Source organism: Zerene cesonia, chromosome 4 (genome assembly GCF_012273895.1).
Source record: "Zerene cesonia ecotype Mississippi chromosome 4, Zerene_cesonia_1.1, whole genome shotgun sequence".
In the NCBI taxonomy this organism is placed as follows: Eukaryota; Metazoa; Arthropoda; class Insecta; order Lepidoptera; family Pieridae; genus Zerene; species Zerene cesonia.
The window spans coordinates 3,996,960-4,023,086 of record NC_052105.1 but is presented as its reverse complement, the minus strand read 5'-3'; the positions used below and the strand labels follow the sequence as shown (position 1 = coordinate 4,023,086).

At 33.8% G+C, this 26,127-nt stretch overlaps 1 protein-coding gene across 1 annotated transcript in view; it reads left to right on the top strand.

Moving 5' to 3' along the window:
• LOC119839785 (furin-like protease 1) overlaps positions 1 to 24,793 on the top strand; it is a 35,287-nt gene extending 10,494 nt beyond the window's left edge. The window contains exons 6-15 of the mRNA XM_038366225.1: positions 2,945 to 3,117; positions 6,789 to 6,998; positions 8,619 to 8,757; positions 11,492 to 11,715; positions 12,318 to 12,457; positions 15,489 to 15,607; positions 16,100 to 16,549; positions 17,453 to 17,649; positions 20,481 to 20,568; positions 24,162 to 24,793. Coding sequence (XP_038222153.1) covers positions 2,945 to 3,117; positions 6,789 to 6,998; positions 8,619 to 8,757; positions 11,492 to 11,715; positions 12,318 to 12,457; positions 15,489 to 15,607; positions 16,100 to 16,549; positions 17,453 to 17,649; positions 20,481 to 20,568; positions 24,162 to 24,793 — 2,372 coding nt within the window. The remainder of the gene's footprint in view (positions 1 to 2,944; positions 3,118 to 6,788; positions 6,999 to 8,618; positions 8,758 to 11,491; positions 11,716 to 12,317; positions 12,458 to 15,488; positions 15,608 to 16,099; positions 16,550 to 17,452; positions 17,650 to 20,480; positions 20,569 to 24,161) is intronic.
• Positions 24,794 to 26,127: the final 1,334 nt, after the last annotated feature.

The following is a 26,127-nucleotide window of genomic DNA, read 5'->3' as shown; positions in this document are numbered from 1 at the left end:
CATGGGAACAACACAAAAAAGCCTGTAAAGCATCCCAGCGTGTATGTTTCGAAGATGCCGACGGTGCATCTCTCCTACATGTTTATTAATTTATGATAATTCGGCTTTAACGCCGCAGTTATTCCGGCATCTCCTGAAATTATGCAAATTAATTCCGCCGTTTTGTGAGATGAGAGCACTAAACATTTATAAACATCTCTTTATAGGGTTATCTTGGTTCAAGAAGTTCGTTAAATTAATACCAGATCTAATTACATTGACCAAGTTATTTGCATATATTTGCTCGTCGTTATTAATAGAATAATTTATTATAACTTCTTCTTTAAAGTTAGTTTTATCCTGTTTTAAACTATATTGTATATAAACTAGGCAAGTACGTATGTTTATCAAAGTTATGGTACGTTAGTGCTCTTCAATATTCTGTGGTTATAGTTAGCATTCGATACTATCATTTATAATTTTACTGAAATGTTAAATTTCTTTTTTCGCATTCAAATATGATTCGAAAATGTATGTTTACTAAACTGAGATTATTTCAAAGTTGTATATGACTAATCGTTTAAAATATTTTCATCACAAAAATTCCCTCGTGCGTAAATGCGGTGATTTCAACGAAGAGAAGAAATATATAATAACGTAACCTAGCAAATGCTTTGGGGAAAAGCAATATTCCAAACAGGAAAACGCTTAAGCTATCACCATACAATTGTTGTTCTATTCGTAACTCACAAAACTTTTTTGTTTTAAAGTGTTAATAAAAAATAGCTTGTTTTTTATATCTAAATATAGATTGTTATAATATGAACTTATAGTATATATTTATAAAAATAGAGTTTAATGGTAGAAAAATATAGCCATCTTTTTATGTTATATTTGATGTAACTAGAATTTGACATATTTCACGAATTCTCATGAGTGAGTATTTACTTCCAGGCGACCTGTTTTCGTGGTTTATTTTTGGATAACAATATCACGCCAATTACATAAATATTCGACTACAATATAGCTGAATGATCAAAAATATATTATATTAAAGTAATAACTGTGAAAATTACCCTGTCTGTCTCTTCATCCTTTATACACGTGAGCGAAGCCGCGGGATTATATATATGTGTCAATAAATGTTATTCATTAGAATGTTAAATAAAAACAAAAAAAAACATCACAAAGCATATAACAATAGAGATAAAGAATAACGAATTATTGAGTTATTTTATAATTAGGTAGGCACGCACAGCAGCCTAATACCTATAATTTCCTCAATTAAATAATTAGCTGTTAAATGAGATTTCGGTTGGTTAATTGGATTCATAATAACATCCAGTAGCAAAACATCCATTCGAATGCAATTAAATTTGCATAATTAGAAATTTGCAGGTTAATAAAGACATTTGGGAGTGTACCAAATGTATACCAACTAATTCCATTAAATAGGTATTTGCATTAATATCATGAGGTTGGCTTGAGTGTAATGTCTTTGCTTCCATATTTGAAAGTTAATACTCGAATTATCAGGGTCGACGTAACTCAATAAATTACGTTAATGCAGATCAATTTAGGTCGGAATAACCATGGTAATCTATCTATATTATTTTCTTTCTATAACTAATTATGTTTTATTCCTATCTATAAATAGAAAAATATATATTTTCATATATTCGAATCAATTAATAAATATTAATTGAATTAAAATCAAAAGCTATAATCTTGGCCTTTAAGAATTGACCGCGGGTAGCTGGGCGATGAATCTTTAATGTAAGCCTGATTGATATTCCAGTTCGTTCAAAGAATATTCAATTTCATCGAATCGAACCTCGTAAAACCTTAGACGAGTATTAAGTGATCAATTAACAAGTTCTTGAGTAACGTCCATTGTAATGTAATCAAAAATTAATTCGTTTCGTCAAACTTTAGTTTTATGGGGATGAATTGTGAGTTACCCTTTAAAAACAAAACATTGATATTATATTTATATCGGATCACACATACATCTCGTTGATTATAACAGTGATTCTCAAACTTAAAGTTACTTCGACAAAAAATCTTCCCAATATGGTCTTCATTAGTTCAGTAAATATGAAACCACGTTTTCTCATAACTTGTATTGCATCTTTATACTACTAACCAAGCTCAATTTTTTAGAATCTGTGTTGATTAGGAACAGGTTTTAATCAATAAAACAGATATTAAAAATCTGCCATCGCCCCCTTTTTCTAGACCTCTTTACTGCTCTCTAGGCCTTCGACGCCCTCAAAGAGGCATAATCGCCAACTTTGAGAAATACTGGATTAAATATTATTAAATATTTGCTTAGGTTATGTTATATCAATGTTTTTATGATGTTTGTAATTGGACTGTTTTATTTGTCTACAGTCTAGACTTTAGCGAGACCGATGGAGACGAAAAACAGTCTAGTGCTATAACTGCAAAATGAAATTACTTTCATCAATACGTATTTATACGCATACTGGTATTAAAATGACATATAAATTTTTGTTTAGTGCAATAATTTATCAAGAGTTTACTAACTTTCTATGATCACGTTCGTCTCGTTTTGGTGGCAAAACGAGTCGTTTGTAGTTATATTCTACCGAGGGCCCGTTTCATCGCTTACTTGTAAATCTTCTGATAGTTGGACGCTTTGTCGTATAATGTGGAGTTTAAATGATGATGACGATATTTTAAAACTATACACAAGAAATTGCAACTGACTGACGTTGCAGAGTAGATCTAAAACAGTGCCAACCAACTTCACACCGAACACACACATAAAAACCGGTATGAACGACGATATAAAACACACCAATAATTGTTCAACAGGCCATAAAGAGTTATCTTGTCTCTTGTCCATATTCTATTGTATGCTGTTGTTTTCTATTATGATATGTTGTGTGTGTATTTGTGTGTTTAAATAAATGTTTTTCTTTCTTTCTTTCTTCCATAGGTGTTCGTATGCTAGACGGTGACGTAACAGATGCAGTAGAAGCTCGGTCCCTCAGCCTGAACCCGCAGCACGTAGACATATACAGTGCGTCATGGGGACCTGATGATGATGGCAAAACTGTAGATGGACCTGGGGAGCTCGCCACTAGAGCCTTTATTGAAGGAGTAACTAAGGTATGACTTTCGAGATTTTAATTGAACTTCTAATACTATAGTAAATATATAAAGACACTATAAGTTGTATTTCGTGATTAAAAATGGTAGGTGGTCCGCGGTGTTTTGTTGTTACAGGGTTTTTTAATTTATGCAATTTGTGAAATCTTATGTAGGTACATTTATATGTCCCACGTTAATTTTCTAATGTATGAGTCTACAAAAAGAATATATATAGGTAACTCCTAGCAGCATAGCATAATTTGGGTCAGCTAAAATACCATAAAATATTTTACGCCTAAAAGATGGGTTCAAAGCTAATATTGCGACATAAAACAAGTACAGATAATTTATGTTTAGTTTTCGTATTAACATTTACTACGTGCGATTATCGAAATTGTGTAATAAGGCGGGGTTAGTTAGGGCCTTTACAGAAGGCGTTACTCTGGTTATTTATAGTACAGCGGGGGTCAGAAAATAGCTACGCAAAGGGCGAAGGAAACACTACCTACTTGTTGTTATATTTAACATAAATTTCAACGTAATAGTCTCGTAAAAAGGTCACGAGAAACAATATATTTTTCTTGTTGCCGATTTGAACCTCTACCGCCCAATACTATAGAAGATTAATTTAAAGACGGAAACTACATAAAATTTAATTTGCCATAAATTTAATTAACGGAACTAACAAGTAGCATCAAGCTTAAGCAATTTTAATTTGTATAATTTTAATTATAATAGTGTTTCATGTTAAAATTAATATTCCTATAATATCATACGTACATCTAACATAGTAATTATTACCAAAAAATAAAGTAGTGACTTATAATGTTACAATACTATTCATACAACAGAAAGCAGTTGTATGTTTCTATTGTAAAAACTCATTAGAGGAATTGTGCACAAAATTTGCACTTGAAATATTTATTATTTGTAAAGGTGAAGCATATTAAGCGAGGTACACTTGCCACCATGTCCTAAGTAAACCTTTGCCTTGTTAGGAATAAATTTACATAGAAAACATTTCATCTTTAAATATATGATGCGGCTTAGGGATTATAATGAAATAATATTTTTGTGTAATAAGTAGTTCTATCTATTATCCATGTAAATAAATATAAATGTATATTTGAAGATGCGTAATGTGGTTAAATAGAAAATAATGTCTGAAGACGCCCACTAAATTCATGAGTAAATTATGAAAATTAAACAAGTTGAAATTTATTATTAACAAAGGGCAGAGTATTAATAAGCCCTCTGCAGGAACACTTCTCTATTCACTTTTAATGAAATGTCACAGCTGTTTTAAATTCGCAACTTGAATTTAAAGCCTTCCACTGTTATGGGAAATTACAATTTGAGCACTTGACATAGAGTTGATTTTGGTCTATATTCTGATAGCAATTTAGCAAACGTAGTAGCGCCGAGTCGGCAGCTACCGAGGCGGGAATAATTTCTTTAATGATGCAATTATTTTCACTAACAATTTCCCATACTATATGGTCAAGATATCATAAAATTTACATAATACAGCCATCCGTTTCAGTAACGTTCATCCGAGCGCGGATTTATCTTGTCGTCGGCTTAGACGTTTTATTAGTTTACCGAAGTAAATATATTTCTAACGAAAGCAATTTCCGCGGATTAAGGACATTATTTTTCATTCGCAGTCACTATGTGGAGATTGCTGACATAATGTAAGATATGAGACTGTTTAAAGCGACGTTAACACGAAATAATTTTATGACGCGGTTCGCACAAAACAATCTTTCATTATTTCTGTTATAACTATTGTATTTAATTTTATTATAATTTTGATGGAAATTCATTCTCAACTATCTGCCATGACATAGGCCACTTTTGTTATATTATCAATATATGTTTATATTTCTATTTTATGAGATAGAATGTCCACATTCCTGACTTAAGTACTATGTTTTTTAAATAAAGTTTTTGATGATAATAATTACAAAGTTAAATATTTCTTTGTAAATAAAAGAGGAGAGAAATTCTTTCTAGATTTGGAGAGGGTAATGGTTTCTGACCAACTCGATGGCGTATATGTTGATATGAACTTACAAACTATCTCTACTAAATAAACAATTTTACTTTATTTATATTATACTTATTATCTACGCATTATGAATGTGGCGACACATGAGTAAATTCAATTAATTTACTGATAACTTCGCTTCATTTCATATTTGCCGTCAACTTGGGGTGTCGTAACTTGACAAGTGCTAAAGTAACTCAACAAACAACCCTTAAGTTGTATTTTGTTGCTTCTAACTTATATCAAATCAAGTTTAAAGTGATAAACCACATTTACGAGTAACAGGTAAATACATTTCAAGCACACATATTTCTGCTACAACGAATTTTGTGCTCAAGGATTATAATCGATTCATGTTGATCCTATCCTACTAGACTAGTAATATTATAAATGCGAAAGTTTGTAAGGATGTGTGAATGTTTGTTACTCTTTAACGCAAAAACTGCTGAACCGATTCCAATGAAATTTGGTACGTAGATAGCTGGGCAACTGGAATAACACATAGGCAATATATGTATATTTTTACGGCATATAGAGTTACGCGGGTGAAACCGCGGGGCGCAGCTAGTATAGTATAATTCTAATAGGTATAAAAACCTATATAGAAGGATAAAATATTTTATAAATACTAAGAAAATAAATCGGGTAACTATCTACACTTGAACACTTAGTCTATTGTGCTTCCACTCCATGAGAAAGTAAACTATCAATTACCGACATGCGATACGTTTACTCGGGATCGTTCAGTATAAGTAAGGGGTACATGGAACCTTACGTAAATGTATTAAAGTTCATTATCGTTATTCTGATACATATATCTCAACATGGAGTGTGTGTTAATAAATTGTTTTGTATTCAATAATAAACTTATCCTGACATAGATTGAAAGAACTACCTAGGAATAAGGGCTTATCTTATATTTATAATTAAGTCCACTTTTATGTTAATTAAATGTGTAATCCTTAATCAATCATAATTTAATAACATTTATACGAAAAATGCCTCCTTCGTTTATTAGGAAAAATTCTCGAATTTAAAAAGGATAGCAGTAAAGCAGAGGAGAGATGTTTTCCTACGTGACGTCAACAAATGATTGAGTAAAACGAATGTGAAGCATTATCCATCAAAATTCATCCGGCTATCCGTTGTTATATATATCCGGTAAACATAACATCGGATGTTTAAAATGTTAATGAAGTCGATTTGACTTTTTAGTTGTTTATTTTGTGGTAGGTTTATTGTATTTTTTTCGCAAATAAATGTGTCCCTACGTTTTTTATATTCACATTCAGTGTAATCAATATGAAATTGCATTCACAGTAAAAATTGACTCCAAAAAGTTTTGATTGCACCTATTTTTTGTCATGAAATACAAATTCTTAGACCTGTAAGTGAAAAACATTGCATTTTTATGACATATACTTAACAGTTAACACGTGTAATTTAAGGGCGCCTTGTAGCTGACTGTAGGGGAATATTCAAAGCGAATCATATATTGATTTGATCAAAAGTTCGTTTAGACTCCTTTGTTCGTTTATACTTCCGTGTTTGGTTGTTTACGTTAGTATCCATCTATATACATTTCACTGAGTTATACGTCAAATGTTTAAAAAATATAATAAGAAATGTTTCTTACCAGGGTCGTAATGGCAAAGGCTCGATTTTCGTATGGGCTTCCGGAAATGGAGGGAGGGAACATGATAACTGCAATTGCGATGGTTACACCAATTCTATATGGACCCTCTCAATATCGTCCGCTACGGAGCGAGGGGAGGTGCCGTGGTACTCTGAAATGTGCAGTTCGACTCTCGCAGCAACGTATAGCAGTGGAGCCATTAATGAGAAACAGGTATGTAATGTTATTCTTATCTTTTATAAATATCATCTTACTTTCTTTTTGAATAAATCTATTCATAAAGAAGGTAAGTAGGTACATATGGCATGAGTTTCATTTACGGTATTTTAAATTATTTATAGGCCTTGAAATATACGAGAGTGTTATTAATGAAGCGCTATGATAGTAAATCCAAAGGGATATAGTTAGTGACACCGACCCTTGCGTGAGATTATGAGTTGGATCTTCATAGTGACAGGGTGTTTGTTTACATAAGCATCCTATTTTAGTACGAAAAGATTTCATTGTGTTTACATTATACAAGAGTAAGGTACAAAATTTTATTTTGTTACGGTATATTAATAATATAAGAGAACATTTATTTATTTTATTGAATGAGAATTTTTTTTTCTTTATGACGCAAGAGTATTCGATACTATTTTTCGCAACACTTTTTAATACGTACACTGTACACTATATACTGTATACATTGTACAACAATATAAAAATAAGTTCAATACAAGTTGTATACCTCTAGTATGCAACTATATAAATATAAAATTCACAAGCTCTGACAGTCTTTATTACCTTGCACGTTTTGCAAGAATTTGTGAATGTCTTTGAGTGAAAAATTTAATTTTAAAATAGTTTTCATAGCCAGACTCTGCGACCTAATTACTTATTTTAAATACTTAGTTACTATAGTGTTTGAAAATTTGAACTCGTTGACATTTCTTCTGTATATTACATAGATAAGCAAACATTCATATCTGCGCAATATCTGCCTATGTTTATTTAAATAAAAGCGAGCAATAGTGTTTACGATTTGCGAACACGAGCTCAAAAGAGCAACCCCATTTGGCCGGCAAATATCTGCTGAATAAACATTTCCTATTCACAAAGTAGATCGCGGCGCAAAGAATGGACGTGGTAACCACAGTAGCAACATTGTAATCGGGAAAATCGCGGTCTAATGCATGTTTGCGTTTGTTTGGTTTCCCTGTACATATTAGTTTAATCGAACCCTATTTAACTAATGGCTATCTGAATTTACACATGATGATTTAACTTTTTTCACGCCTTTAGATATTGAACAAGATTATCTTACAATCCTGGTGATTGCTAGGAGTCGTCAACATAACGATGTCATCTGTAACTAATCTGGCTCATCGATAAACGTAATAACATGCCTACTAATTTTATTATTTTTATTTATAAAGTATAAAAAAGACATGGCTAAATTTGCCCTTTCGATTTTTCGTTATTCTACGTCGGTCTTTTTTGTTTATTAAGTCAAAATATCAAAGGTTAACCTAACCAATAATGTTCTTCAGTATACTGAAACTTAATAAAGGCACTTGAAGCATACTGTAAGCATACATATGTTCGGTTAATGTGACTTAATACAGACCTTCTCATATTTACCGCGAAATATGAAAGGAGCCTAATCCCCATTCTTCAAAAAGACAGTCTTTTCCAAATATCCATAATACATAGACTGATCATTTTTTTTTATTGATTAAAATGAACTCCACTGACCTAAATACTTACTGTATGTTCAATGCCAAGAATTACTATAATATGTGGTCAATGATGATGACGATGATGTTGGTGATGATACCACGTTACTACCAGGTGGTAACAACGGACCTGCACCACTCGTGCACGACGGGGCACACGGGTACGTCCGCGTCGGCGCCGCTCGCGGCCGGCATCTGCGCGCTCGCGCTGCAGGCCAACCGGGAGCTCACGTGGCGGGACATGCAGCATATTGGTGAGTGGATATACACATATATACATGTGAGTGGTCATACTCCCTCATAGGAGGCCTGTGTCCCAGCAGTGGGAACATATATAGGCCGATGATGAATGGTCATACTATATGCGTCCCGCGGTTTCCACCGCGTAAGTTTGTATCCCGTAGGAATATTGGGATAAAAAGCTTATTGCCTATGTGTTAATCCAGTTGTTCAACTATCTACGTACCAAGTTTGATTGCAATCGTTTCAGTAGTTTTTGCGTGAAAGAGTAACAAACATACACTTACATCCATCCTCACAAACTTTCGCATTTAAAATATTAGTAGGATGGTACTCTGCATTTACGACACTAGAGTAAATTTGTTTACCTACTTATCACTCACACACATATAATCGCGCGCACACAACTATCATACATACTGTATGAAGATTATTTTGCGAATAGCAATATTTATAAGTTTTGTTACCTCAGTTTCTTGGATAATTAATATATATTTAGGGCTCGTATTTACCGTCACAACTCTGGCAAGTGATTAAATGAGTGTTTTTATTAGATCTAAGCCAATCGACGAGGGACCTTCTGCTCGAAGAACTTGTTTTGTTGTATCTAAATAACTTTTGCAGTTCGCATAGTGTGAATAAGGTTAAAAATATGTACCAGTGTGAATAAGGTTAAAAATATGTACGAGAATCTTAAAATATAAAAATATATATAAATTTCTAAGATAAGCTAAGTATAAAGTGTTTTTAAATATCCATAATAGACATAATATTTTAAAATCTCTTTCTCGGCAAGTGTAGAATATACATTAACTTTGTAATTTCATTCAATAACATTGCATATATTTTTTTCTACTTATCGTATTTCAACACGTCATTTCGATTAACAGACGAGAAGATATTTACACAAGTAACGTATCAAAGCTTTACCAAAGACATTGTACGGCTTAGAAAAGTAGAAATAAAAGGGTGTCAGAAATATACGTGTTTACGACGTTACTCCACTTTTTATGATCAGTGACACAGAAATCTCAACGTGCGCCAGTAGAGGGAACAGCGCTAGGAAGGAAAATAAAACGCTCGCAATTACATTTCCAACATCGAAACTGAAAAATATTTTAAAACATCAGTTTCGCTGTTTCCATTCGACTTAAGGCGTACCGTCTTAACTATTCTTTTAAGGTAGATAAAATCGTCTTACCTTCTTAGCAGAAAATGCTTTCAAAGAAAGATTTCGCGCGAGATAAACGCTAATCCTATTTACTTTTCCAGCTCTCCCTGACATGTTTCTTATGTGTGAGATAAAATACCTACCTGAAACGCTTTCGCTATATTCACTTTATGACGCAGTTATTTTCAGTAATCAACAGAGCCATGTCTGTTTTATCCAAGTTCAGCCGGATTACTACAAAAAGCCATTTTTCCGTTTAACATCTTTTTGTTTGGGATCAAAATGGATGGAGCAGCATAAATGTTTAATAGACTTTTAAGGGCAGATAACTGAATGTGTGTTATTAAATCCTTTATACATTTTTCTGTTTACATTTCGTTTTTAAAATTGCTAATAGTAGGGTTGTTAACAAACTGTCTGCGTAATGACTTTAGGGGAACAAACATTTTAGAATTTATTTTCTTATTGAATACAGTTTGTGTATAGAAAATGGATGATATTATTTCATACAATAGAATAGCATAACTTTATTCCATCTTTCTCATTCCATCAACATTAACATGAATATTTCTTATATTTATTTTTTCCGGGAACTAGACATTGGTACAAAACATTTCAATATATTGTTCGGGTATTGAAATAAAAACCATAAATAAAATATACTACCTACGAATATCGTACTCATGTATTTGACAGCTGTTACTATTCCTATCTAATGAATCAAATTCCCCGCGTCAATCCATATTGCAACTATGAGTAAGGGGTTTTTTTGTTGATTTTCTAAGAAGCAGAAGTATTTAATTCTTTCAAATGTATACTGTATCTATTTATAGTTATAAATGATGATTATGGCTACTCTAAACATACCGAATAGGTGAAACAATAAACGTGAATTTAATCCCTGGCATCATCTGTCCAATTAACAGACTTTTATACAAGTAAATGTCGTTACTGCGTCACGTTTTATTCAAGCTAATTCCTTGCTATATTATTTATCTCGTAGTAATTTAAGAAATTCGAGTAATATGCGAAAGTTTCGTACAAATAATCCAATAGTTTTTGAGGGTAATTTAGTTTTGTTTACGGGAACGGCATAAATCGCTCAGCGTGCAAACGTAATTGGCGTTAGCTAAGCTCTCCATTGTAAATACAGATTGGGTTGAGATTATTCGAATATTGCGACAAAATAGGCACAGGAAATTGCAGGAAATACGACGGTTTTGCTTTGAAACGAAGATAGTCAAACTGGATAATTTAAGAATTTTGTTGTAGATTTATTCCATGTATTGTCTTTTTAGAAGCATTGTTACTGTTGCCATTGTCATGGCCTAGATTCCCGATTAGGATCATAGCTAATTTATGTAATTAATATTCCCGATACGAATATTGTTGGATCTGTAAAATAGAAATTATGTCAAGCAATTACTTAATGTAGAGAGAGAGTTAAAATGTAGTATTTGGATACACATCCATTGCAATATGTCATTATACATACGTGACACATTAAGTGTAGGTTGCCCTGTACATACTACTTCTTACTTCTTAGCATAATATCTCACCTGGTTTTCTATTCCTAGTTGTACGGACAGCAAGACCAGAGCGTCTGTCCCTAAACGGGGATTGGCGGACCAACGGAGTGGGTCGCAACGTGTCGCATTCCTTTGGCTATGGGCTCCTGGACGCCGCGGGGATGGTTCGGCTCGCTCGCTCGTGGAGGACTGTGCCGCCGCAGAGGAGGTGCGAGCTGGCCGCTCCGAGACCGCAGAGGGCTGTGCCTGCTAGGTCTTCCATCACTTTGCAGGTTTGGCAAAAATTTTATATGTGAATATGCGGTCAGTTTCAATTTGAGTTATTATTGTCCTTCTTATTAAGTATACTGTATTTGTTGCGAAATTGAATTATTTTGTATTCATTTATTTGCATTTTAATCAATTAATTATTAATAAAACTATTATGTTTTTGTGCTTATAATGAGATAATCTTATTTAATAACGGCATTAAACGATAACTTATGTTTTGAATTGCTATAAGCTTGACAAAATATTTAGTTATTTGATGTATGAAGTTAGTTTATGGATAAGACCTTAAATTTTTTAGTAATCTTAAAATAATTACAGTTTTGCAAATGTAGCGCAAGGTAAACGTTCAGATTATTTTTTTAATTTTGACTAATAATCTATCCAGTGGGATATAATGAGGCTCAGTGGAATTATTAACTGGCTGGAACGGGTGTCATTAGACTTCACCCGTTCCTGGTCATATAGACTTTATTTTTTTAAAGCTTTGCGCCACATCCTAACTTCCATATAAATATTTTATTTGTCGCGTGGTATGTGCCGGAAACCTTTATTCAAATGTAAGTGTTGCGCTGAGGTTCCCTCACAATGTCGCTGATCCCCGCAGCTGGACGTAGGCGCGTGTCCCGGCGTGAACTACCTGGAGCACGTGCAGGCGCGCGTGTCGCTGTCGGCGGCGCGGCGCGGCGACCTGCGCATCGCGCTCACGTCGCCCGCCGGCACGCGCGTCACGCTGCTCGCGCCCAGGTGAGTGCTTGCGCTTTTCAGCTGCACCGAGCTGCGTCACGCCGTGAAATACGCGGAGCGCGTGCACGTGTACTCGTTTTTAATAATAATAATAACGGCAGGCGCCCATAGTTCCCCACAGACCCAACCCACCAATCCATCTGACATCCCCTTTCCATAGACCAGTTTCGTTTCATGTCATTTTTTTCTTGCAATAGTCCTACATCGGCCGCGGACTGCCCAGGGCTGTATGTTCATAGAGCAGCCATGGGCAGACTGCAGGTGGTGTCATACAACACATTAAATTCTCTAAAGTGTTTTTGAGAGATACACATAATAAAAATAAGTTGGTATCCCTCGTACCATATGATCATAACAGGGGATTAAGAACTTAATATTACATACGAATAAAATAAAATTTTTTGCTTTCCTAAAACAAACTCACTACCGTGAATCTGAATTCTCTGGCTACGATACCTGTAATTTAAACTATGGAAATCACAAACCACTCAAAGTACCCACTTGAAATCTTTGCACGCTTAGCGCAAACAAGGTTTTAAGAACTCTTACATTTTATATTAAGGTTTACCTTTGGTATCGTTAACGTTACAACTCTAATAACCCAAACGATTCCCTTTATTACACGCTTTTTATTAGCTTCACCTGTATGTTTGTTTGTATGTTTGTTTGTATGTTTGTTTGTATGTTTGTTTGTATGTTTGTTTGTATGTTTGTTTGTAACCGACTTCTTTGGGCGCGATTTTGACCCACTTTAAACGGCCAGATTTCGTTCAAACTTTGTAGATTTATTGAGGACCGATGACAATACACTAATTTGATAAAATTATTCCATTTTTCAATTTGCAAAATATGATTTTTGTTAAAGCGTGTTTTTTAGTTTTTTCAAACTATTATTTATATTTCGTTGTTTCTTATTTAAATTCATAGGCAGTACGTCGTTTTCGGAAGTTTCGGAGTAATTTACTAAGCGTGACAAAGCATCTTTCTTCTATATCGAGTGACTTTAAATGCTACTAAACTCACTTTTCTATAAAAACAAAAATATGACAAGTTCGGGAAGAATCATTATTTTCTGATAAAAGTTTTACAAATGTACTTTTGCTTCAATCATCTTTTCAGCTTTATGTTTATTTTTAACTAGCATTATAATAATCAATCGTAAACCTTTACGCATAACAAATTTAATCAGCACACATGACATGATATTGTAGGACCAATATACCCAGATATTTGGTATGTTCGAGTGTTGGTGAGATTCAAGTAATGTTAAAATTATTCACACTCACACACTCCTGTTATCTGTTAAATTTTAACTTATAATTATGCTATACTATTTATAATTATGCTATACACTATTGTTTGAAGATGTTGTTACACTGGAATCATTTGGGAATAACCTCTTGCGGTAAATAATATAAGTTGACTAAGATGTTAGTTGGTCATTGTACCGAACAAGTATCATAACTCTCTTTATACTACATCCATACCAGCGTTGTTAAAACGAACCACAATTTAACAATCAGCAATCTTACTCGTGTTTTATTATGTAACGACAATCACATATGCCAGCCCAGCGCTTTATGCAAGAGTAATGTTCGCAAATTACGCTCTATAGCCAGTGAGTGGTGTAGTTTATCACTGTGAAATAGCGCATCGGCTCATGAACCGCCTCAAGTGATGTTAGCTCTAATGAAATAGCTTTGTAAAATCATTTTATCCCTCTCCTCCTTGACGCGAGATGTTGGCAGGTAAATAATGAGGACTTCAAAGAGTTATAATTGTCGAAATTGTGTGAAGGTGTTGATAAATCTCGGAAATTTTTTCTGGCTTTTCAAATCGGCTTATGAAGTTACTTAAGAATATTGTTTAAAAATTTAAGTATTTTTTTGTTTGGAATAAAACGATCGAAAGTATACGTACATTCAACACAAATGACAGCGTTAATAGTCAAGTAAAAGGTTGACGTTTTGTTATTTGCCGTAATGGCTTTCGGTAAACTGAGATAGCCCATATTAGGGTCGAGTGAATTTGTTTAAAGTTTAACAATAAATAGCAGTCTGCCAGTCCCAAGTCCACGATAAAACTAAAGGGTCTTTGTTGGCAGACACAATTCATTTAACCCACCTTCATACTAACTTTTAGCTGCCAGAATACTGAATATAACATTTGTAATAATTAATTTAAATTAAAATCCGTACTAGAACTATGCGTACTTAGATTAGGGCTTAGGCTTATGGGCAATATGTGTCCTTATGCGCAATATGTACTTATCATGTATTTTTTTACTAGATTTCATGAATTTTATAATGGTTTATAAACTTTTAAACGTATGAACAGTCCGGAAAGTTATTTCAATTAGTCACTATTCACGGCCGACTAATTTCGAATCATTTCATTTGTTTTGCTTTCACACTTCTAGCCTGTAATTTGATTTTGCTGGGTAATTTAGCACCACACTGGAAACAAACTTATTTGCGTATGTTATACAAACGGTCAATGAATTTGCCGTTGAAACAATAAGACCCGATTACACCTATTTAAATCCGAGGCCTGGTGTTAATGCAAATTTACAGCAGCGTTAAAAATATAACTGAAACTTATTTTCTATACGACTGTATTTATCCTGTTTAGTTCATATTTTAATATCACATAAATGTTCTGAACAATCTTGATTAAAAAATATATAGCAGTTCAATAGAATAGCTGTAATGTACATAATGTATTCTTAATATTCAAATTCAAATTAATATTATAAAGCTGAAGAGTTTGTTTGTATGAACGCGCTAATCACAGGAACAACTGGACCATTTTGAAAATGTCTTTCAATTTTAAATAGTCCATTTATTGAGGAAAGCCTTAGGCTATATATAATTGTACTACGGGCGAAGCCGGGGCGGACCGCTAGTCTTTAATATAGATTGCATTTCTGCCCCAAACGTCATGTTGAATGGCATTTTCCACGAAAACATAATTTATTATGTTTGTCACCTCGGGGCTATCGAGTGGGTGTATAAATGGAGGGCTGTTACAGGCCGCACGACTCGTCGCGCGCCGGTTTCAACTCTTGGCCCTTCATGTCCGTGCACATGTGGGGTGAGTCGCCGCTCGGAGTTTGGCAGCTTGAAGTGGAGAATGGCGGACGATATATGGGTACGTATTGTTTAATATCGCTGTATCGATATATATACGCATTTATTACATTTGTGTTTATCGCGTTACTAGCATCTCTAACTAAAAGGTGCGAACTTCAATGTTTGTTTCTAGTATAATTTAGAGGTTTTACTAATTGATTGACGTGAGATTGTAGCAGATATAATTATTGTTACTATTATATTATATATATTGAGATTTAATTAAAATCTCAAATCGCTTACGAATTTCAAACCTCGCTGATTATGAAACTATCAGAAACAATTCAACTCAAATACTACGATTGTGGAGAATTTCAATACAATTTAAACACTGACACTGACTCACGGGAGATTACAAACTTTATCGATTTCAACTTTAAGCCTCCTAAGTGTTAGCTATAAATCAAGATCTTTGTAAACTCTCGTGTCGATTCCGTTGAACTGAATCAATTATTAAAACATTTTCTCGAAATACAAGTGTGATGTTACATCTCCAATTTCGATATCATAGGTCGTGCGACATTACAAGACTGGTCGTTAATTTTATACGGAACGAGCTCGCCGGCTGCTAAAAATGATCCCATACCGTTCAGGAATCCAATAATCCGTAATAAAAGTAACGCGACGCGGCCCGTCGTCGTACAAGCTGGCCGGAAAAATAACAGAGGGAAAACCATCCCAATCGTTCCCACATACACGGTCGGATTGGTGAAAAGGAAAAAGAATAAAAATTCCAAGAACCCGAATAGGAATTCGCAGAAGTCGAAACAGAGCCGCCCGGCGACGCGCTCGCCCGTAGAGAGCTCGACGGCGCGCACTTCCAGCGCGCCCGACTTGAGTCTCAACCTGAGAGCCGATCTCACCGACCCTCTGGCCGACGCCAGAGAGCGCAAGATGTCCAGTCTGTTCGAGCAATATCCCAAAATACAGCGGATATATCCGGCGCCTCTGCAAGCGAACGGTACTTGCATGTTGTGTCCGTTTTGTCGCGAGCGTTTTATTTCGGCTGTACGAGCTTGCACGTCAATTACCTTTGTTCTGAATACCGCAGTTGCATGCTGTGTGCGCAGTGTTTTTGAGTTTTTTTTCGCAAAGGAAATTTCATTAGGAAACTTTCGTTGGATGTTTTGCTTAACGTTATTATTTTTATATTTTGTTCTTTAGAGACCTTTTATTTCTGACTAAATTAGAAATTCCATAATAATCACCATCCCATTTAATTTATTTTATGCGTAGAAATTACAGTGTGTTGTTATATACGTGCTTTTTAAATAGTAAAATCTATGCAGCATTTACTTTTAATTATTATTATTAACACGTAACATTTAAAAAGCATGTCACATCCTTTATGTATTGAGTAGATAGAAAGCAAACTAGAAAATAATTGAACACGTAAACCAGATTGATTTTATTAACAGTTTATTGTATACTTATTTTATCGTAGTTATTACAATAACCTGTTACACAATGTCGTTAACAAGATAATGTAACCATCGAATAACACTAATCAAAAGTTTTTTTTTATCTATTGATTGATGTGGTATCCTTAAGAAGAGTTATAAAAAAGAGAATTCAAATAGTTTGTCGTTTCACGCTTATCATTCTTTGGAGTCACATAATTTTGTCCAAGGATTTATAGTATTTTTTATAGTACATTTACCTATTGTTAAAAGTAAGTATTTTCGCATAGAGCTCGTGTCGCACTAAAAAAATTTAATTTTCTAAATAACTCGGCATACCAAACCATTAATTATACAATCACACGCAAATCTAGGAACACATACCCTACACAATCACACGACTAGCTAGATACAAAGCATAACCTATATGAAAGCTCCAGTACTAAAGATCAATACGATTCCAGCGGGCCCGCTAACCCAATGGGAGCTAATATTCTACGGCACGGAGACGCCGCCGCAGGAGTACGACGCATCGCCGGAGAGCGCGGCCGGCGCCGGCTGGAGCAAGCCCAGCGCGGGCGCGCCCGACGCCTCGCCCGAGGAGGTGCGCCACAACACCATCGATGACGACCTGGCGCTCGTTTGGCATGATTCACACGCGGTAAGATATACTCGCATATCTAGATTATTAAACGCACGTATTTCAGGCAGAGATTCTAAATTCCACGACATATACGAGGTGTATTCAAAAATTTAGAATTTAGAATTTTCCCGGGTTACGTCTTAAACAAATTATTTTCTATTTATCGAGTATGAGTATGTACGAGTATATAAATGAGAATCTTCCTACCTATGGTTTTTTTATTGCCATTTATCATTACTGACATGTTTTCTCTTCTTTCATCTTCTTTATCTTAGTCTGCTTCCATTAAACCCTGTCTCGAATATATTAGGTATATTTATTCTTAAAACCATCCTTCATATTTATTTTTGGTTTTGGATACGAAGATACCTTTCCACTACTTATATATGCCTATGATTATCAGTCCTACTTCAACTCCATTTTTCTACTTCATATTATATTCACCACTTATTTTTATCCATAATATCCATTTACATTGTATGTTTTGAACAATACTGTAAATCGATCTTTTCAGTAAATTTAACAGTTTACGATTAAAAAAGATATTGGTGTTTGGAGGTTTTGTGAATGGGAAAAAGTTGTGATATTTGAAGATAAATATTTATGAATATATTACATATTATGATTTGAGGAAACTTTCGACAACTATTCATGATTTAGAGACAAAACATGACTTCATATATTGAAAATGATATGGGACATTTCTTAAATCTAAAACGTGTAAGGTTATATATTTAAATGTTAATATTTTCTGCGATAAAACCCAAAGGCAGCGGGCTATAAAGTTTAATCGGTTAAGTGCAGGCCAGTCGTGAAACCAAAGACGCGGGTCACGAGATTCTTAAAGGATTTATACTTCGCTGTCGTCCGACCCATTTACCACTTACAAGCTATATCTGAGATAACGCTAAATGCCTTATACTGGATAACAAATTATTTTCTATTTATCGTTATTAGTGATTTGCGCTCGCCATTTTTTTCTCCTCTTTTTGCTTGGGTTAAACAGAGATTAAATCTTTAAAGAAACATGGCCTGTGTGAGTCAGATAATGTAGCTTAGCAAGCAGGCTTTTTGAGTGTATGTATTACAAATAATAAAAATAGATCATCCAGCTAAAAAGATTCATGATAAAAGGATTTTGACTTTTATAAGATTCATACAAATCCAATCAAATAAAAGTATCCAATAAAAAAATAATACATACGTTGTGAGGAGCGTAGCTTGGAAAGTAAAAGATATTATAAAATAGAGTAACTGCCAGCCGTAAAGTCTTCTATATAAATTAAACAATTACAAAGGTTATATACTATTGCCAAGAATATTGAGTACGAACAGACATTAAAGTGTTTTTATCTCTATTTAGATATTTCGATTGTTTTTGAAGTAGACCCGGATTGCTGGATAATGGTACGAAATGAAACAGTTTATGTACCTAATATTTCAGTGTTATTTGTATTATGTAGTACCTAGACCATTAAATAATCATTAGTATAAAAATCTAATATTAATGTTTTCTATACTCTAGAGTCTAGATCGCCTAATCTCTAAATAATAACAATATCCATGGAAATTATAAATTGTCATTTGTTTTCAATTAATAGTAACCAAAATTAATAAAATATGTATTTGTAATGGTTTCTTGGTTAATCTATGATAATTTTTATGCCTTGTTTTACATATTTATTTAGCTACTGAAAAAAGTATGTTATAAAAAGTATACCATTATCGTGCTAACAACCTAATTCATGTAATATTAAATGGTTACTTACTTTAAATTTTAAATTTAATTATCTGTATGACTCAGTGCTCCTTCAAAAACACGCGTTTATATTTAATTCTCATCGTGGTTGGGAAGTGGAAAATGGTAACTTATGCCTTGTGTCCTCACATACATATATTATTTCAGAAATAAAGGTTATTGGGCTTAGTTTACACCGTAAGTTATTTTGTGATTTTAATACCATCCTTTTATTATTATAACTTGCTTAACTACTTATTAAGATCGAGATCTATTGTGACGTTTTTCTAGAGTTGTTTTTATTTTTTCATTTTTATGCACGTTTTCATCTTTCGATAGACTTCAAAGTAATCAAAGTGGATCGAATATTGTTATCATCACAGAATATTGAAATGATTGCCATGGATATACCTACGTCATACATTAAATTTTTAAGTATGGCATTAAACGTGCTCTAACATTATTTTTTTAAGATCCTCTCAGGGTCTACATGAATTGCCATTGTGTTTCAGAGACAGTTAACAGCATGAAATGCCCAATTTTTTTCGTCTACACGTGGGTCAAATGTCAAATGAAAATGCCCAATGACCTTTTTTTAAAGCAAGAACCAAGAATTAATTTTATTTTTATTTTTTAACAATGGACAGATTCTAATTTTATGTCTATTGTACAAAATAAAATTAAGTAGCTTTAACATTTCATTCATTGGAAGTTGCCTTCAACACAGAAAACACTTCATAATACAAGTGCTTAATAAAGTTGTAATGAAACTGACCAGCCTTATTCCCACTATACGAAAACCGTGGCATGTTAAATGCCAGAGACTGTAAATATATATATTTTTTAATTTTACGTTTTTCTTCTACCCTGACTTTATATACCACTAGCATTCATCACATTCATCCGCGTAGGCAAAAGGAAATTTCCATTGGAATGAGGGAATAAGATGTTTGAAGCCGTTAGAAAGTAGATTATGTTACTCCAGCCTCCTCACTATCTCCACACACAAAAAATCACAGTATAAGGCTTAACGACATGAAAGGAGACAAAAAAAACTCACTCACTTTCACATTCATGATATAAGTTGAATAACAGTGCAACGGTCCAACAGATACGGGAAGAGAGTCCATCGCTGGAGGCGAGCGGGGCGCACAGCGGGTGCTCGACGCGCGCGCCGCAGCCGCCGCACCGCTGCCTAGGTTTGTGCTCACTGTTACTGCTCCTCACTCTCCTCTCGACCGACGCTTTGTACTTGCCCACACTCGCACTAACCGCTCGCGCGCGACCCTGCCGCCATCTTGCGGACACAAACCGCGCCAGATAGAACGCCGCCATCTTGTAATGGCGCACATGTCAACGTTCGCCCGCGCTGGGTGGATTCATGAACGAAACGGATGCGTGTCGATAACTGCTTTTGCAAGTGATTCAATTTAACAAATTTTTTTTATTTAAATTCCGAATTAAAATCTTTCATGCGCATGTAACAAGTGACTATGTTATATTTACTTATGTCTAATCACACAAGTGTTTCCCGCTATTGAATTAAATTCATTAATATCTATATAAAAATATTGTTACATCCAAAAATCGCAATAACACGACCGTACTTGTATTTTTTCATGAATTATGTAGTTGCAAATATTTTTGATATTGGCAACCCTCACCCAGCTACGGCGTTCTAGCAGCCGAGGCTCGTGATTCTAGTTAAATTTATCTACGTTATAAGTACAAGCTGTTCTTTATCTTATTTGTTTAATTTTATACCTCTTTGTAATACATCACAAAGAATGAATGATTTCATACTGCCACGTCACCTTCCCCGTACTTAAGATAAATTAATGTAGTTACTGAAAAGTATTTTAGATGGTAATTTAGCAGCTCTCAAAGTCCGGAAGCTTCGAAGAAAAATGTTCTTTTGTCATGGTTCTATTCACCGAATAGAGCGCTACAATGAACATCTTCAAATAATTAACAATAAGTAATGGAAAAATGTCGAAAATTCCGGACTTTCTTCGGTCGCAGTGATTTAAAGACATCTTTAGAATTAAATAAGAGGTGTTCACTTTTACTACCTTAGATAGCAGATATTTTTAAATTATTGCGACACAATTATGTAAATTAATGTACACTGTGTCCAAAATAACTCGTATGTATTTTGTAATATCAACTATTAATCGGCAAAATTAAAGAGCTAGGAACAAGTGCAATTACATAATTTAATATTGTGTACTTTCAAATAAGACGTCCATTTTGCTTGGAATAATGCAGCTAAAAGTTTGGAAGGTTAAGGGGATATAAATGAGCAGTAGATATTTGTCGATGTAGGCATAAATGTAGGCTATATGGTACTTAATACGTAAACAATTGCAGCTTCCCTGCGTATTATATAGATACACTGGGATTTGTCATGTCGCATCCTATTATGCTACATTATAGGATTAAAATAATTGTTTTTGTTTTTTTTTTTTTATTTTATCTCTTTATTGTATATTATGCATAATATTTTAACACATGAATTTGTTTTAAAATGAAATCATTTTATATAGCATGCACAATACATTTGTAATTTAATAATTTTTTACAAGGTTATTTCTCATATATTCGACATATGTATAATATTCTGTGAAATATATAATTTCTAATCCACTTTAAATTCAGCTGTATTAAACAAAAATAGAAAAATATTAAGTTTCAAATATTTTACAATAGAATGTTATAGTAATAATTTTAAAATCTGTTAAGTTTGTAGCAACAATTTTACTTTGCCATGAACCAAATAAACGGTATACTTATGATGCCAAATGTGAACGCATTTAAATTTTCAATCATATATTTATGAATTCTATATTTAGATAAATTTATATTTTAGTGTTAGTAGCATTTTGACGATATTGTTCATTATTAAAGCTCAAAAATCAAGTTTGATTTAACAACAACTAACATGTTCTTATACATTTTATCGTCACTAGGCTATGTTGCGTTGAATACAATCATACATATCTGTTAAATTAAGTTGAAATGGGTTTATTAGGCAACTTAAACTTAAGTAAAATAAATAGGCAAGTTATTTCTGTAACAGCCTGTAAATCACAATATACAGAACATGTCCTTTTGGACAAGAATATTTCCAGCCAAATAACCTTTGAAATACCCTTTTGAAGTGAAAACGGGTCACAAGAAGATAGCATAAAGTATAGCTCTTATAACTAGTTCAATTGTGGCAATTTCAATATATCACTTCGTTTAAGAGACTATTTTTATATCAGCAACGGTCTTGGCAGATTTATAAAGGATAGGAAGTGGAGAGGTATTGAACGGTCGGGTTTAAATTGCGATCGTGTATCAGCCGTACGTGACCCACGCTTTATTTCCAACCTCGAATTACATTTTGTTCATAAAACCTTTCTTGTTGTCTTATCTCAGATTTTTCGAATTATTTTAACATGCAAAAATATTTGAATAGAACTCCTATTATGCTTTAATTAAATTTCGTATTCAACTTGCGTATTGTATTAAACTTTTTCTTTTTAACAATTAAAAGTTTATGTCTACTTTGTTAATTTTACGTCTGCTTCCTTAAAAGTAACGTAAAATTTTAACATCGATATTAGTGGGCAGGCTGTTACAGATTTAATAAAAACCGAATACTTAGTTCCATGAGAGTAAAACATAATAATTAGAATAATAAATATATTGCATAATGTGGTTGTGATCATAGCGGTGATTGCCAATCCATTAAATTAGTAAATTTAATATAGTTGTATATAATAAGTAGTTATAATAATGAAAAAATAAAATTTGGAGACTTGTACAAATTGCTCACAAATGTAAATTTTTAAAACGACTGATCGATCAAGATTTCTCATCGACTGGTAGTTAGAGAACCGTAATTGTTAAAATTATGTATAAATAACTCCGTAAGTGTTAGGAGTAGCTTGGATAAGTTTGGATAAGGCTAAGAACTGCTGTATCACCTGTTTTAACTATCGCTCGATGTTCTAGAAATCATTAAGTAACCCATTTTTATAACAGTTTTGCTGTATACATGTAAAATTGTTCACGAATCGGCGTTAAGTAGCTACCGAATAAATTGTATTTATTAATGTAAATGTTAAATTTGTATATATTGAACGTGATGTCGATGGATATATAATAAAAAAACACTTTTATTACAAAATTTATATAGATTTTTATTTACAGTGGAGTCTTGTCTCTGATCTTCGTGTTAGGCTGTATTAGTTTCGTGTTGTAAAGTTTTTGTTCGCAATGTACACCGCTGACGTTATATTCACTCCACTGAATTTTGATATTAAAACTGCTTGAGTATATTCTTGTTGCATGTATCGCTTTGCTTTTATTGTTTCTAACTTTCGTTATAACGTTAGCTATCCGCTTCGTGCTTATTGATTTGTTCTTTTAATAACCCTTATTGTTTATTTTCTTTAACCATACATACTTCTCAGTTTAACATATATTTCCTGATTTCATTTAATTTTGTGCACGTCCCCTTTTTGGCATGAAGTAAGCGATCACGGCACCTATTTACTTTTAAAATTTTTTTAGTAATCTATGTTGTAAACAAAATTATTTGAGATCAGTGACGAGATTCTACTAGAATTTTCCCTTCAATTCCTACTTTCATTGTCTATATCTACGAACTTCGCGACTCGTTCGTATGGATCTTCTGCATCATGCTGCCGTCGCAACTGCATGGAGCTGGTACGGTGCTGGGTGGTGTCGGATATTCCGTTCTATCCCATATATTGATACATGTCTGTTCTTTTCCCACTAGAATGCGCGAAGGAATTGCACTTGTACGACGGACGATGTTATACGCGTTGTCCGGACGGTACATATGCCAGCGAAATTCTTATGGAGCGATCGTCGCGGCGTCGTAACCTCACTGTCTTGGAGACGCCTTCGCTTGTGAAGCGGCAAGGTGACGTCACTAAGCCCTCGGCGCTAGAAGCACTGGACATGGAGCCGCAGTCCAACAACACGGCGCCGCGCATATGCCTCCCCTGCCATTACACTTGCGCCACGTGCGTCGGCCCACACAACAGCCAATGCTCCTCGTGCTTGGACGACGCCCAACTCTACAACAGAACGGATGTCGAACCAAAATTCTACTGTTACCCGAACACGGTCCTGCCGCAGATATCGGATGCCGATTGGCATTACAAAGTGAATATAATCCTTTCGATAGTTCTCGTTGTATTTGGTACGATCACTCTGTACGTTATGGTAACGTGTTTGCAGAAAACCTTTTGTAGTAACCATTATAAAAACAATATAAAAGTTGCGTACAGGGAATTGGCAGTAGATGACAAACTCCAAACGGCGTTGGAGATTGAGGATGAAATACAAAAAGCCATTAATAACGCAAGTGACAGTGAATCCGAAGACGATGATCTAAATTTATAGCAATTGTTAACGTTTAACCCCGAGTACTACGAATTAAATACGAATTTAAGTGATTAATGAAATTACACAATTTAATATACTCGAAGAATTTATTAAAAATAAAATCGAATCGCCTTTTGTATAAGTATTTCGAATTTAACGTATTATTAAATCCAAAGACCTGTGAAATTAATAACGCTCGGTCTCTTTTTCTATTGAATTAAAATTACTTTAACTATGTAGTTTTTAACGATAAAATCATGTTTACATTGTAATACATCACATTCCAAATCGTGTATTCTTAAGGAACTAAGAAATAATTCTAAATTTTTAACTGCACAAAACTTACGGAACAAATAATAATATTTGAAATAGGCGCTATAAATGTGAACAAAATATTAGTTTCGAATTAAATGGTTGTTCACCTGCTTCCACACCGTCCAGTTCAATCATATATGAATTCTTCTTTCTATTTTCCAATTCTTTTAGTTGAATTTAATTGTAAAAGTTATTTTAATAATTATGGGGCCCGGTGTTAAAAAGACTTCTGTAAATTGATGTAACAAATGTTAAAAACATTTGCTGGTATTATTCGTTATCAAAAGTACGTAGAGATTTTTTTGAAAACATGAAACACAGTTTAATTACCCAGCTACTATTCTTAGTCATTTTAACATCGGATTGCAAGTAAAAATGTTAGTGTGATGCATAATACTTAATGATAATTTTGCTCAAGTGGCCATTTAGGTAAGTAGGCTGAGCTCTGTACGGTGTAAATATATTTTGTGTATATAAATAAACGAGTTCCTATTGAATATTTGTTTTATTATTAAATATTTATGCAATATTATGCTGCATGTCCTACTAGCAGACAAAAAGAACTATGTACTTGGATGGTAGCTTAAAAAAATATGCGACATCTGCAGAAGGCGGTGGGATTATTAAGATGTCATTTAAAAAGAATTGCAGCAACAAATAGAGAATTCGAAATAATTGATGTATGGTACCTTTACCAGTAAGTGCAATACTGATTTTAGATAATATTCAACATAACATGAAAAATATGACCTAAAATAACGGTTTAAATCACTAATTTCAGAAGTATCACATTAAAATTAACCTGTGCTGCCAATAAATAAGATTTGGTAAGTTCATATTATGAAGGGTTTGTCGGTCCGCTAGTGGTAAGTCCCGGATTCATTCGTGATACATACATATTATAATATAACCCACAGCAATCGGGGATAACATAACTCGATCCAGTTCCTGAGATTATGATTAGTGTAGATTTATAAGTTATCACATAAATATCTAGGTTACGCTTAATTCTAGAAGAATCCATACCAAGCGTGGTA